Below are 16,696 nucleotides of genomic sequence, written 5' to 3' on the forward strand. Positions count from 1 at the left end.
TCTATACCTGTTTGTTCCATTCTATTTAGGCAGCAACACTAACAAAATTCTTAACGCATATGCCCCTACCAACCTGTACTCTTTCCCTATGCGAACATTTTGACACTTACAAAAAAGCATCTCAATTCAGCAACCAAGTTTTACAACTACTATTCCTACCAAATGGTGATGTACCAAGATCACAATTCTCATAAGTTATAACATATTGAGTACATGATTCATCTGACTGAAGGACTGTGCCTTACTTTATAAAACACAAAGATAGCCACATCAATTTAATTCCATATATATGATGCTACCTATTCAATTTATTAAAAATTGTAATAGACATAATAATCAAACTAGTGCTCCAAACTTATGCTGTTCACGTGGAAGACACTACAAGAGAAGGTACAATAGAGACTGCCTTGCAATAAGAAGTATAAATTCCTTCTATAGAGATGGAGAAATAAAAGGACAAATCTAGTTGTCTAAAAGACAATTCACTGTACACATTTTATTTACAGTTTTGTACACTGTCTTAATATGAATGGGACCGCTTTTCTACTTGAGCCATTTTTTAACCAAAGCAAAATAACCTAAGTAATACAAAGTGTTAAAATACAACATAAAGATACAAAAAACAGACATACTAATTCTAATTAGGAATGTAATTATGATGTTACATTTTTATAATCCACAATTATGTTTAGGAAATCACACAAACATAGATCACTGATTTGAATGAAATGCATAAATCTGTAGCAAAGCTTTGTAGTTACAAAAAAACAAAAAATTACCAAAGAATGCACAAAATTAATGTTTATTCCACCTTTGTGTCATATTCCTGGATCCTTCACCAATGTTACATGAGGAAAAAAACAAAAGCAAAACAAATGAAAAACTGAAATCAGAATCACTAATGTTATCAAGTAGGGAAACAAATAAATTAAAATCTAGCAGCCATCAGCAAGAGTACAGCAAAGACAATGCTGTAAAAGAAACAAAGAAAATTACAGGAAAACTGTATGCATTATGTTCTTTCAAACCAGCAAAATATGCTCCCTCATACAATGGAACATAAATAGAATTCTTTTCCTGTAAGGTATAGAATGCAAGTTCTTTTTTAATATTGTGGATGAGTAAAATGTAGTTGTAATGGTAATTCTACTAAGCTACTATAGAGTGAGCCAGGAACACATTTATGGATTCTGGGGATGATGTGTACTGTAATTCTTTGATTGAGAAAGTGGACACTCTAGCCAAAATTAAAAATAAAAATAAAAAAAGAACACAGAAGTACAAGACAAAGGCGAATGAGACTTCTTATATCTTAGCGACATTTAGATGGAAATCAAATTTAAATGCAGTCCACTCTGCTTTTGAAGAGGCTTTGGTTCAGCTCCCAAATCTCGATTGCTTGACGCAGTCTCCTATGAGAATACTCAGAAGGTGTCTTCTTAAACAACAAACCTATTTTTAGTGGTGGAGCCGCTCTTAGTAGCTGTGTCTGCATGGGACTGATAACCAATTACTATCTTTGGAGGAAGTCCTAACCTTTCCTTGTATACCTTCCTACAAGAAAAAGAAGAAAAGTGGCCATTAATTTTTATTCTCTCTCTCTCTCTCTCTCTCTCTCTCTCTCTCTCTCTCTCTCTCTCACACACACACACACACACCAAAGTCGGTATTAATATCCTTTATATTAAAAAAAATACCTAGAGAGTGAAATAGGAAATTGCACAATCTTTTCCATTTAGCAAAATTTACTCTTCATTTTCATAATAATCTTAATCACTTAACCAGTATTTGAAAGATTACTATGTATCAGGTATTGTGGTAATTATTAATAAATCAATAATAAGCAAAGCAGAGATAGTCCCTGGTCTCGGTGTTCATAGTATTTTTTATTATTTACACACAAAGAATCACAAATACACATGGTGCAGCTGTAACACATAGAATTAAAATAAAAAACAAAATCCATTACATGAACATGTCTATTTTAATTCTCTGATCTAAAATGCTACAATTATATTTTACATATAAACCTTAGTAAATACTGTTATGTTACTGCATAATTACATTTATCATACCTATTACTGACAAGACTGTAGACACAAAAATCAAACACTTTGATATTTTTGGGGTAATTTACAACATACATGATTTCTGCCTTATATACTAACATACAACCTAACTTTCAAACAAGATGTGACTCTATTTTAGGAACAAAATGTGATAAGTGCCAAAGAGAGTAAGTATAGGGGCTGTGATATTTTATAACAAGGAGGAGCTAATCTCATCTGTGAAATCAGAAAAATTCCCCCTTTAAAAATCATGAAGTCAAAAGTATAATGCTAAGATAATGAAGCACAGATGAAGGCTGAGACACAAAAATAAGGCTGTGTGACTACAGCTAAAAAGGAAAGTAAACAGGAGAGACAAGGCGGACAAGATAAAATTTGGGACAGATCACAGAGAGTATCATAGGTAAAGTCAGGAAACTGGTTCTTTATTCTAAGAAAAAAACAGCAAAATTTCAAACATAAACACCAAAATTAAATAAAAATAAAGGGATATACATTTTCATGGAGCTAAATTCTCCACTAAGGCAGTTATATTCATACTCTACCCCCTTCAGAAGATTTCACTACCTTCCCTTGATTAAAGCATCAAAAATAATTTATAACTAAAATTATCACCATTATCAGATTTAAATTATGATACAATGTATTCCCTTCAATTATACTTAATCATTTAAAATGCCAGAAAGCAAGAACACTGAGCCATGTAACATGGATGGGTGAAAAAAAAAAAAAATCTGTCCTTGAAAAACTGAAGTAAAATGTTTCGTAAAGATTTCAAAACTTTTAATATTGACACAAACACAAAATTTTCTGAGGAAAAAAAATCATACTTAACTTCTTTAACTCATTTTCAAATAAATATGAATCTCCCACAATAACTTTTGATGCTGACAGAAAAGAGGAGGAGTATGATGACAAATCAACATTCAACTCCTTTCTCGTATAGAATCGTTCTGTAGAACGAAACCTGGAAAATCCTCATACCTTTTAAGTCAGAAGGGATTCACATGAGAACTCAGAATGTCTGAAAAATCTCACACAAAGGGGCAAATCAAGCATTTTATGACCTACAACCAATACTTAATTTTAACACAAAATCTGAAATCAAATTTTATTAATGTAAATGTAGTAAAAAGAAAATCGCAGTTGACACCGGATGTTTGGAAAAAAAAGGCAATTTTTGCAAAGAATAATATTTACCAAAAAAGTTTAAAGCTTACACACGTGCATTTTAAATGTGGACAAAGCCAAGATAGTATCACTTAAATTGCAATAAAAACTTTATGTACAGTGTACACACGTGCACAAAATAGACATATAATATCCACTGAAAAGCACTGCATTATTATGAGTGTTGTACATTAGCACTATATTTTTAAAGCAGAAAAAAAGACTTATATTCTCATTTGATAAATAAAATGCTACATACCAAAATAGGTAAGCATTCATATAAACAATACAAGGAAAATGATGATCTACAAATCCAAGTATTTCTAAAGCTATAAATAAAGGTACTTTTGCTTTTAGTTATCTTAATATTTTAAAAGAAATGCACAAACAGCAAAACTTACCCTATATGTGTAACAGCATCTCTGTTTTCACATTCAGTAGTCCATATTGCTATCTTATCACCTTTAGCTCTAACATTAACAACAGCTCCACATACATCATCACTGTAGTCATCAAAAGATTCTCCAATAAGGCACAGCAGCTTAAAAACAAAACCCAATCCATAATTACATCCAACAGATCATAAACAGCTTATTCATCTGCAATGGTCTCTCATATAGTTGTATACATACAAAACTGAAAAAGTTTTTAAATCAAGAGTTGGCTTTCTGAATGTCTACATTATATTTATGTATATAGATCTTTGTCTTAACGTGTAAAAAATTCATTTGTTGCTTTGTTTTTTTAATATCAAGAACATTAACGGTTGTTTTCAAGTTCTTGGCAAATTGGGCAACTGATGTCAGGACAAGTATAAAAGGTGAGCTATTTTATTAATATTCACTTGCTATGCTGCTGCTTAGATTAATTAACCTTGTTCTTGTTGCGTTTCATGAATACTTTCTTATGTTTTTTTTAATTGCAGTAAATATACATAATATAAAATTTATCATCTTAACCATTTTTAAGCAGCATAAAGTATATTCACAACGTTGTGCAACCATAACCACCATCCATCTCCAGAATTTTTGTTATCTTGCAAAACTGAATGCAGAATTCTAAACCGGCATTTATTGATAATCTCTCCCAAAAGCAAAATTAAATCTCTTCTTTAAAAAAATAACCATTCACTCAAATATTTATTAATTGTTAAACTTCATGAATGCTAAATATAAACCAGACACTGTGCCAAGCACTACAGATACAGAGACCACAGTTCCTGCTCCTTGAAAGGTTGGGGTTTAGAACCTTTCACTATAGAAAATTCCTATTATTTCATATTCAATGTATGTCTTACAAAGCCAAAAGTTCCAGGTTACATCACAACAAATAAGCTAAATGATATCAAGATACAATTTCATTGTTTGCTTCATTCATCTACAAAGTTTAGTATACAAAGCAATAAAATTGTTTGCTTTATTGATCTAAAAAGTTTAGCATACAAAGCAATATTGTAAGAGGGTTGTAAAATGTACATTATACAAAATGTGAGGTTCTATAACTTTGAAATTAATGAAGTGACCAGAAATGAGCTTGCTGTGGAAGATGAGAGTCAACTGCCAATCACTTTATATCTGATTTGTAATGTGGTAGGGGTTTCACTGTACTAGTATGTAAAATATACAGGATTCACATGATAGAACAAAATTAATTGCTCGCTTCGATTTTCTAGAGTGGGCACCCTTATTATTCCTCTTTGATTAAATAACCAGTGTAAAATGTAATATAAATTAAGTTTTAGTATTCCAAAACTGTTTTGATAATTTTAAAACCTTACTGTTTCTAGCCAAAAGCGATCGAGGTCACTTCGTCTCTGCTGTTTATTCAATGTAATCAGCCATCGTCCTCCTCGTTTGTTTTTCTCGTCTTCCCACATTGGTTCAATACCATCCTACGAGGTTAGAAGACAATATTAGACAGTATTGTTACTTTAACTTCAGGGATCACTAGAAACAGGAAGCAACATCCTGTCCACTTCTGACTTCATTCCCCATAAAACTGTTATTGATGCAGTGGAAAAAAGCATATAGGACTTAAGACCAGAGGCATGGCATTGTAGAATTAGAGTAGAGTCCTGACTTAGGCACTTATTAGCTGTCAAAGCTTGGGTTTCATTTCATTTAGAGGTTCTTAAACATTCCAAGTAATGTAGCTTGGAGAAGCTACCTACACTTCTACACGTAGAAAATATAAGCAAAATTCATGTACAGCTTATGCAATTTCAGCAAATTAATGAATGCCCTACCCTCTACCATCTGACAAAAACTGTAAATCTCAAGGACCCACATTAAGAATTCCTGACAAACTATGGACGTCAGTCTACTCAAATATATAGAGATTGGACTGAAATAAATCACAGTATGTGCCCACTGAGTAAGAAGCTCACTTAATTTCAATTATTTATACTAAAATAGGGCAAGATATATTTATGCTAATGCCTAGAAAAGCTAATTTAATTTTTCTCCAAGCATTAACTATTCCTAAGTTTATGGCAAGATTTCTTAATGAATACCTGAATGGTCCAGTCTTATAATAAATATTTGAAATCATGACTTAAGCATACCTTAAAAAGTGAGTAGTCACAGCCAGGCATTAAATTACTAGACAACTGGATATGGTTGTACAGACTAGGTAAAAGAGAAGGACAATTATAAACATAGAATATGTAACGTTGAGTTTAGGTGCTTACATATACAGTTAGAAAATATGATAAAAATAAAGATAAAAGTTTATGTTTACTTATTTTTCTATGGAATCAATTTCTGAAATGGACCAAACAGATCTTAACAATGGTCAGCTCAAGAATCAACATCTAGGGCCGGCCAAGTGGTGCGATGGTTAAGAACTCGCTTGGGATGCCAGAAGGCCCCGGTTCGGATCCCACATATGAGGGCCAGTGAACACTGCCCTCCACAGCTAAGATGCTGAACAACAGCTCAACCTGGAGCTGGGCTGCCGTGAGTCGCTGGCGACGGCGTAGGCTGCAGACCCTGTGGCAGTGGGTTGCCATGGGCTACCATGTGTAGCCAGCAGCCAGCGTGAGCGGCCAGCAGCCGCAGTGAGCGGCCGTCCAGAAGCCGGTGACTGATCTGCCTCTCCAGGGAAGAGCGCAATGATGGTGCCAACTTGGGCAAGTGAAGCAACGTCCTCCACAACTAGATTGAAGAACAAAACGACAGCAACTTGTCTGTTCCCCTTCCCCAATCCCCCAGCACTGTTCCCATCCCCCCAATTCCCCAATAAAAATCTAAAAAAAAAAAAAAAAAGAATCAACATCTGATGATTTTCAAGAAAATAATTTTAATAATTTTACTGACAAAAATATATTTTGATGTATTAGTTAGCTCAATGCATACATACGTGTATACCTAAGAAACAGAATAGAAGAATAGAGTTATCAGGTGGCTTTAAGTTGATGAAAAATTTATGAGTTCAATAAGCAGAATTTTAAATACACAAAAAAACAAATCAAGAGAAAGCAAGATGATTTTTTTTTTCAATTGGGGAACAGTGTGTTTTTCCAGGACCCATCAACTCCAAGTCAAGTAGCTGTTTCAATCTAGTTGTGAAGGGTGCATCTCAGATGCCCATGTGGGAATCGAACCAGCATTCCTGGTGTTATGAGCAATGTGCTCTAACCAGCTGAGCTAACCGGCTGCCCCATCAAGATGAATTTTTTTAACCATCAGCATTGCATGACTGAAATAAGCTAACATTATTATCCTTGAAGGTATCCCAGAGTAGAACAGACAATGGTTCCCCAAAACCACAGATTGTTAATAGTCAGTGAGCACAATAATCATTTGGAGAGCTTTAAAAAATAAACAAACAAAAATACTAGTTCCGGGCCACACTCCTTGGAATTTTAAACCCTTAAATGTGGGGTGGAAGCCTGGAATCTGTATTTCAAAATGTAATGGTGCATTTAACAAAAGAATCTTAACACTACAGATTGGATGAATCCAAAAGGACTCAATGGTAGTTTACTACTAAATTTGCCAGAAAAAAGTGAGACATTAAGAAGTGACTTAGCTATTTATAAAGAAAGCTGAAGGATTTCTTCATAACTCTAAATTATGGTATGAAAATCTACTATGCAATAACATTCCTTACAGATAAATGAAGTGTGGGGCCATGTTCTAATTAGAAACATAATTATGGAAACTGATGAAAGCCAAACAAACGAAAAATGCAAATCTGATTCAGTGGGAGAAATGGTTAAGACTCTTGCTCCTCGTCCTCCATAGATTGGAGACTTTTTGTGTTTTAAAGGACTCTTGAATAAATTAGAAGAAACCCACAATGTTTTGAAGGACAAAACAATAATCCCAGTTAGACAACCAGACCTATGAATTGCTGGGAGGTTAGATCTATTACTTTACAAAAAAAGTCAATGTTTTCAATAAAAAACAACCATTCAAAATGGCTGGCTCACAATTTATAGTTTTCTCTAATCATTCTATACTTTTTTCCCCAGTGATTCCAATGTATATTAAATGCCTAATGGGCAAAGCACTAGAAATATATAGAAGAATTCTGCCCTGGAGGACGTACTATATTTCCCCATGTATAAGACGCACCCTTTCCCAAAAAATTTGGGGTCTAAAAACTGGGTGCGTCTTATACAGTGGTTGTAGATTTTTTTACTTGCATTTCCCCCTTTTTCGCGCTTTTTGTCTTTGTGCTTATTGTTTCACACTTGTTACCGGTATATTTGGTTACGTTTTGCCACGTTCTGCCCAGATATGGCTCAGAAAAGATTTTCGTACAGTGCTGAATTCAAGTTAAAAGTGAACCAATTTGCAAAAGTGAATGGAAATCTTGCTACTGAATATAAGTTTGGTCCTCCTCCAACTGAGAAAACAATCCGAGACTGGCTATGGTTGGGAGTTTTGACAGTGATGAGGAGTTGTATGAATTTTTATGATGAATGAAACTTGAGTTCAATAACTTGATGTAATACATTTTTTTTTCAAATTTCAGGCCCCAAAATTAAGGTGAGCCTTATACATGGGAGCGTCTTATACTTGGGGAAATACAGCATACATATACAAATTTTCTGACCATCATCTGTTCTTTTGTGTGGGCAGAATACATTAAAACATAAGAGTAGCATCAATTAGTCAGTATATATGAGATTCAAAAATATACCAGATGCAACAAATTAGAATATTTCAGATAATTGCTAGGTAATTTACAGCCCTTAAAAATGTCTTTAACGAATTTTATCTTTCACGTTCTCAGTTTTTCCCTTAACATTTTCAAATATGACATACTAAATTAACTTTGTTCTCAGAGAATCAATATTCCAAATCTTCTTGAAAAAGTCTTTACAATTTTATATTTTATTTTGAAGTCATACAAAAGTTTATGACTCCTAATCATAACTTTTAAAATCTGAAACAAAATCTTGTAAAACATTTTCAACTATTCTTGAAGTTCATCTCAAAGTATAATGAAATTAATAAAGGATCACTACAGAAACTGTCATCTTTGACAAACCCTGAATATTGAGCACTTCAGCCTATGAAATCTCAGAATTTCTAAAACAAGAAATCCCAGATGTTACACTGAAAATAATTTGCAAAAATGAGGACCTAACAAAGCTCTGGAATACCCAATTATAGGGCAAATGTATCTAGGCAACCAAGAAAGGCGACAAGTTCCAAGAAGTTGTCAAAAGTTCTAGGGGCAATAAAGGATTCTCGAGTGAAAAATATCTCAGGACAAGGAATAGAGAACATGGAGGGCTAAAAGATGACATATCTGAAGCTTTCTAAAACTGATGAGGAATAACCACCAATTCAAACAGTTGTTGAGAAGGACAAACAAAAAGGTAATTCTATAGATGAATATTTATTAACTTTTCACCTTTATCTTCATTTTGTAAATGTGACTTAAAATGAAAAATTACACACTAGTAAAACAAACAACCTAAAATGGTTACTTACGCCCAAAAGTCTTCAACAGTATCAAACTTAGAGATCAGCCGAAGGTTTGCTTGCCAAGTTTTGCTTTTATCATTTTTAAAAAACCAGAGTGCCCATCTAAAAATAAAAAGTCAGTATCAAAAAAAAAAGGCAATTTTACATCCACTTTCCCTGCAGCATTATTCACAATAGCCAAAAAAGGGAAGCAACATAAGTGTTCATTGACATGAATAATAAACAAAATGTGGTAAAAAAAAAACATACAATGTAATATTAATCAGCCTTAAAAAGAAAGGAAATTCCGATACTTGCTTAATAAACATGGGTGAACCTGGAAGACATTTTGTTAAATGAAATAAGCAAGTCCAAATAAGACAACCACTATGATTCCACTTGTATGAGGTACCTAGAGTTGTCAAATTCATAGACAGAAAGCACAATGGTGGTTGCCAGGGGCTACAGGGAAGGGGAATGGGGAAATGTTTAATGGGTACAGCTTTTGGTTTGCAAGATGAAAGGAGCTCCAGAGATTGATTACACAACAACGTGGATGCACTTAACACTACTGATCTGTACACTTAAAAGTTAAGATGGTAAATTTTATGTTTTGTATATTTTACCAAAATTGAAAGTAAATAATATAAGTTTAGACATTTAAATGGTAGTTGTTATTACAGTGGCAAACAACAAGTAGCTTTCTCTATTTCTTTCATTTAAAAAAGGTATGTATTTTGTGCCTAATACATAAGATTTTCTAGAGACCCACTGGGGCTCATCCCTAAGGAGAATTTACAGAAATTTAGTAGAGGGACAATTATAGTTTGCTTACTGCTACAACAGTCAATCACAGTTACTTAAGAAAAACAGCAAAAGCACTTAACCTGAAAGGAAAACAGGGAACAGGAAAGCTGTGTTTTCAGAGAAACAAAAGGACATAAGCAAAGAGGAAGAAAAGGGAGTACTAGATAGAAAGAAGAAAAGTATTAAATGTGACTTCTCAAGACACAAATGGGAAAACAACAAAATAATTTACTGAGTAATGCTACCACAGATATATGTTCTGCAACAATGTGTATGAGCTTCTATATATCTGTATGTACTTCTGTTAAAAAAGTTTTATTCTAATACCCTGAAGATAAATTCACGTCACATTAAAGTCACACTTAAATGTTATCATCCCAGGATGATTCATCTTTAGTAGAATTATATTCTCTGAATTATTATACCTAAGGTAACTCAAAGAGAAATTTCATTTTCTTATTGATAAAAATGTGTCCAAAGACAAGGTTTCCAAATGGATATAGTTCATTAACTCTATAACTACTAATGCTTGATAATCTCAGACATGAAAATGAGATATATTTTATCATCTATTTGATAATTTGTATTTGCCAATCCACTATCAAAGAAAGAAAATACAAAAGGCAAAGGCAGAAAATCTATTAAACACACATAGATACACACAAATATTATTCAGCTATAAAAAAGAAGGAAATCTTGACATTTGCAACAACATGTATGGATCCGAGGGCATTATGCTAAGTGAAATAAGTCAAATTCTGTACAGTCTCACTTACATGTGCAATCTTTAAAAAGAGAAAGTTCATAGAGAACAGATTGGTGGTTGTGGAAGAGGGGAGTCGACAGGGTCAAAAGGTACAAACTTTCAGTTATAAAATAAATAAATTATGGGAATGTAATGTACAGCACGGTGACTATAGTTAATAATACTGCACTGCATATTTGAAGGTTGCTAAGAGAATAGATCTTAAAAGTTCTCATCACAAGAAAAAAATTTCTAACTATGTTTGGTGACTAATGCTAGCTAGACTTACTGTTTTGATCATTTCACAATACATACAAAATACCAAATCATTATGTGGTACACCTGACACTAATATACTGATGTTATATATGTCAATTATACCTCAATTTAAAAATTAATAAAATTAGTTGTCTTTTTCTGTACTGCATTTAGCCATTAAACACATAAGGGTTTATCCTAACAAAATAACTAGATGACTAGGCAAAAATGGTTATACAAGGATGTTCTTAATTTTGGAAAATCTGGAAATAACTTAAATGGCTATCAACGGGGATTTTCAAATCAGCAGTTCTCAAAGTGTGGCTTGCAGACCCCTAGGGGGCCCCCCCAAGGCCCTTTCTGCAGCTTTGATGAGTAAAAACTATTTACCTAATAAAGTGAAAATATTATTTTATTTTCCACTGTGTTGACATCTGCACTAATGGTGCAAAAGCAATGGTGGTGCTTTAGCAAGAATGATACGGTGGTACCAAATTGCACTAATATACACTGTATATTTATCTTTATTACCAACTCGCACAGTAACAACGTCAGTTTCAGTTAAGAATGCCATTGATGAAGCAGTAAAAATTATTGCTTTCATTAAACTTCAATCTGTGTACATATCTTTTTCATATTCTGTACAAAAAATGCATCTAATGCATACCAAAATACAATTCTTAGGCAACTGCATTTTGAAGTGAACTAGCCACTTTTTTCATGAAACACCATTTTTACTTGAAAGAATGGCTGGCTATAAACCATTGTTATTTCTCGAAAAATGAACAGAGTGATCCTGTTAGTTAAAATTTGAGCTTTGAGGAGAAAAATCAGAATTTTGGAAAACCTTGTATGTGCCACTGAGAGCCTGACAACTTATTAAAATGTAAAGACATTTTTGATGAGTTTAGTAGTGATATTAATAAATGTTATTATTTTCATACTGTATAACAAGTGTCAATATTTGGGAGCTCTGCATACTCATTGAACCAACATTTTTCCAAATGACCAGTGTGTTGAAAAATCATGTAATTGGTAAAAAATCCATTCCAACTGCATGATACACCAATGAGTTTTAATGTAACAAAGTAGGAAAAGTTCTTGGATATGGTTTCAGGCTCCACATTGCAGCTAACCTGTAACAAACCCAGTATCAAAGGAAAATATCAATAATTATTTTCCTCCCTTTTCCAACCAAGTAGCTATGTGAGGTCACATTTTCTTACACTTTGTCTGAAACAACTTATTTCCACAGCCTGGGTGCAGCAACGCTATGAGAATCTAGCCAGTTTCTAAGTCAGTCACTTGAAGAAATTTAAAAAACATGCAAAAATGCTATTCTTCCCACTATATCTTATTTTGAATAATATTTTTTTCATAAAAACATATTTAACGTAATGAATTTTTTAACTGAATACATAATTTTACATTTTTCTCAGATCTATTTTCTAATATAATAAATGGAAATATGTAAAAATCTTCATAACCAAAGCTCTGTGTAGTCCTCAATAATTTTTAAGAGTATAAATGTATCATAAGACCAAAAAGTTTCAAAACTACTGATTTAAAGAAAATACAATATATCAATGAAGAGACTACTATGCAGCTGTTAGGATAATTGTGTAGGTTTTCCTAAGACTGACATGAAACCCAGAAGCCATGAAGGAAAGGTGATATTTGACTACATGAAAATAAAAAAACCTCTAAAAAATATAATCCCATAGACAATATTAAAAAACAAATGATTTTGATAACTGCCTGTTAGCAAGAACATAAAAACCAGACACACTCAAACTGTTACAAGTCCAAGCTGGTCAAGGAGGATAATCTGGCAGTATCTAGAAAGGTTGTTAATCTTACCCTATATATTCGTAGAAAACAAACATTATAGGACTGATTTGTAAATAGAAAAAAAACCTATGTACCCATTTAATGTGAAGCCTATAAAATACATGACTTTATATTTATTTATTACAAGGCAGTAGTTTAAAATAATGATGCAAAATCTGTACAAAGTTAATAGTATGGCCACCGGTATCAAAAAAGTATAATATATGCACATTAAAAAGTATTAGAAGAATACAAACCAAATTTAACACTGACTACTAGAGGGAACAGAGAAAAGTAAAATGGGGAAGATATCTGAGAAAAGCAGAGAACTTTTTACTTTATATACTTGTACCCAACTGATTTAATCGTTCTTATAATTATTAGAGGCTATTTTTAAGAAAGCAAAATAGATTCTGCAGCATTTTTGAAAATAATGAGAAAATTACCAAAACCTGAACCATAAAGCATCTCAGAATAGTTTTCCAAATGATATTTATAACTATATAGAAGTGGTAAATCCAAGATGGCACAGTGTATCAACACTGTGCTTGCCTCATCCCCTGAACCCATTAAAATTACAACTAACATACAGAACAATCAACCTGGAGAACCCACTGAAGTCTACCTGAACAGAAGTTTTATAACTAAGGATATAAAGAAGCCAAGTCAAAACTGGTAGGAAGGGCGGAGAAGAGGACATGCCGGCAGGAAACCTCCCTGTGGTATTTGAAAAGCAAGAGGGCTATCTCCAGCACAGAGGTTCCCCCCAGAGGAGTGAGGGACCCCAACGCCACACCAGGCTCCCCGGCCCAGAGTGCTGGTGCCAGAATGAGGAAACCCACAACATCTGCCTGTGAATAACAGTGGGGATTCTGATCATCTATTGGCACAGAAGGCTGTGGGAAACCCAGACGTCCTCTTAAAAGGGCCCGCGCACAGACTCACTCACTCACAGGTACTCACCCTGGGCTCTAGCAGAGACAGTGACTCCGGGGGTCATCAGAGATACACAGGGAAAGACTGAGGACTTCAGAGTGAGGACTCAACGGACAGTTGCCATTTTCCATGTGTGGGGTTTTTCTCCCATGCAGCCAGCAGGCGGGTGACATCTTTTCTGTGTTGAGCCCTCCCCCCAACGCCATGGCCAAATCTCAATCTGAATTGGTCTGGTGAGCTCTGCTTACTCCACCCTAGTGACGCAATGGGAACCCGCCCCACCCAACTCTATACCACAGGAAGTTGTATCAGTGGCTGAACCTTACAGGAGCCAACAGCTGGCAGCAAGCCTGGATGTGTCCTGGCTTTTTGCAAAGCTACCCCAGACCTGGTACTGGTGGTAGCGGCCCTCAGTTTGAAGTGTGGCCTCTCCCACGTACCTCCAGGTCCAGCACAGGCAGTGTCCAACTGTGGATTGTTTTGCAGCTCCTACCAGGTAGTCCCCTGTTGGTCACAGGCAGTGTCTGCCCTTGGGCTGCACTGCAGCCTCTCCCAAGAAGCCCCAGAACCAACATACTTGGAGGTTGGCTTCACATTACAGCAGAGCACCACCCACAAGTGGCACAGACAAAGGGTGACCTCAACAGACATCATAGCCTGCTGGGATAAATCCTACTGCATGGAGTAAGGCCCCCACACAGCAGCCCATAAGCTGTAGATGTATCCAAACCCCACAGCCATTCAGCCTCAGGGTCAATCCCACCCACTGATGTGCCAACAGCAATCAAGGCTCAACTACAACAGGGGAGCACAGAAGGGACACTCCTGGGGCACCTGGCACAGGTGACCAGGAAAACTGTTGCCTTATTGCATAAGGCCACCCAGTAAGACTGGGAGTTGCAGTAGCCCTACCTAATACATACAAACAAACACAGAGAGGCAGCCAAAATGAGGTCACAAAAAAGGAATATGTCCCAAATGAAAGAACAGGAGAAAACTCCAGAAAAAGAACTAAACAAAATGGAGGCAAGCAACCAACCAAAGACAAAGTTCAAAACAATGGTTATAAGGATACTCAAAGAACTTAGTGAGAACTTCAACAAACAGATAAAAAGCATAAAAAAGGATATAGAAACCATAAAAAGAACCAGTAAGAAGTGAAGAATACAGTAACTGGGATGAAGAATGCACTAGAAGGAATCAACAGCAGACTAGATGAAGCAGAGGATCAATCAGAGATTTGGAAGGCAAGGTAGCAGAAAACATCCATTTGGAACAGCAAAAAGAAAAAAAAATTAAAAAAACTTGAGGACAGTTTAAGAGACTTCTGGGACAACATCAAGCATACCTACATTCCTATCATAGGGGTATCAGAAAAAGAAGAGATAGAGCAAGGATTTGAAAACCTATTTGAAGAAATAACGACAGAAAACTTCCTTAACCTGGCAAATGAAATACACATACAAGTCCAGGGAGCATAAAGAGTCCCAAACAAGATGAACCCCAAAAAGACAAAACCAAGACACATCATAACTAAAGTGCCAAAGGTTAAAGACAAAGATTCTTAAAAAACAGCAAGAGAAAAGCAGTTAGTTACCTAAAAGGGAGCTCCCATAAGACTGGCAGCTGATTTCTCAACAGAAACTTTGCAGGTCAGAAGGGACTGGCACGAAATATTCAAAGTGATGAAAAGCCAGAACCTACAACCAAGATTACTCCACCCACTAAGGTTATCATTTAGAATCAAAGGTAAGATAAAGAGCTTTCCAGACAAGTAAAAGCTAAAGGAGTTATCACCACCAAACCAGAATCACAAGGAATCTTAGAGGGACTTAAAATGGGGGGGAAAAAAAGATAAAAAATATGAATAAAAAAATGACAATAACTATATATGTATCAACACTTAAATGTAAATGGATTAAAAGCTCCAATCGAAAGATTGGGTGGCTGAATGGATAAGAAAATAAGACCCTTACATATGCTGCCTACAAGGGACTCACTTCAGTTCAAAAAGCACACACAGACTGAAAAGTAAAGGGATGGAAAAAGATGTTTCATGAAAATGGAAATTAAAAAATAAATAAATAAATAAATAAAAGCTGGGGTAGCAATACTTACACCTGATAAAATAGACTTTAAAACAAAGGGTGTAACAAGAGACAAAGAAAGACCCAGTAATCCCACTTCTGGGTATTCATCTGAAGAAACCCAAAATGCTACTTTAAGGGGATGTGTGCATCCGTATGTTCACTGCAGCATTGTTTACAATGGCCAGGATGTGGAGGCAGCCTGGATGTTTGTCAATGGAAAAATGAAAACAGAGGTGGTACATATATACAATGGAATATTGCTTGATCATGGAAGGGAATGAGTTCTTGTCATCTGCGGCAGCATGGATGGACTTGGAGGGTATTGTGCTGACTGGAGTGTCAGAAAGACACATGCAATGTGATTTTGCTTATATGTGGAATTTAAAGAACAAAATAACAAACAAAATAGAAATAAACTCACAGAAACAGAAAACATCTTGATGGTTGTCAGATGGGAGGGGGACTGAGAGGGTGGGTGAAAAAGAGGAAGAGATTAAGAAGTATAAATCGGTAGTTAAAAAATAGTGATGGGGATGTAAAATTAAAACATAGGAAATATAGTCAGTAACATGGTAACAACTGTGTATAGTGCCAGGTGAGTACTAGACTAGTCAGTGGATCACTTCTTAAATTATACAAATGTCTAACCACTATGCTGGTACACCTGAAATCAATATAAAATTATACTGAATGTCAACTGTAATTGAAAATTTAAAAATGGGGGCCGACCAAGTGGGGCGATGGTCAAGAACTGGCTTGGGACGCCACAAGGCCCCGGTTCAGATCCCACATATGAGGGCCAGTGACACTGCCCTCTACAGCTAAGATGCTGAACAATAGCTCAACCTGGAGCTGGGCTGCTGTGAG

General features: G+C 35.1%; 1 protein-coding gene across 1 annotated transcript in view; it reads right to left on the reverse strand.

The window, feature by feature from the left end:
- Positions 1-466: 466 nt before the first annotated feature.
- EIF4E (eukaryotic translation initiation factor 4E) overlaps positions 467-16,696 on the reverse strand; it is a 46,406-nt gene continuing 30,176 nt past the window's right edge. Inside the window, exons 3-7 of the mRNA XM_019661650.1 lie at positions 9,191-9,286; positions 5,803-5,866; positions 5,017-5,130; positions 3,641-3,780; positions 467-1,554 (exon numbers count right to left, since the gene is read on the reverse strand). Of these exons, the coding sequence (XP_019517195.1) occupies positions 1,440-1,554; positions 3,641-3,780; positions 5,017-5,130; positions 5,803-5,866; positions 9,191-9,286 (529 nt within the window). The 3' untranslated portion in view covers positions 467-1,439. The remainder of the gene's footprint in view (positions 1,555-3,640; positions 3,781-5,016; positions 5,131-5,802; positions 5,867-9,190; positions 9,287-16,696) is intronic.

The sequence above is a fragment of the Hipposideros armiger genome, unplaced genomic scaffold (genome assembly GCF_001890085.2).
Source record: "Hipposideros armiger isolate ML-2016 unplaced genomic scaffold, ASM189008v1 scaffold_357, whole genome shotgun sequence".
NCBI lineage: Eukaryota > Metazoa > Chordata > Mammalia > Chiroptera > Hipposideridae > Hipposideros > Hipposideros armiger.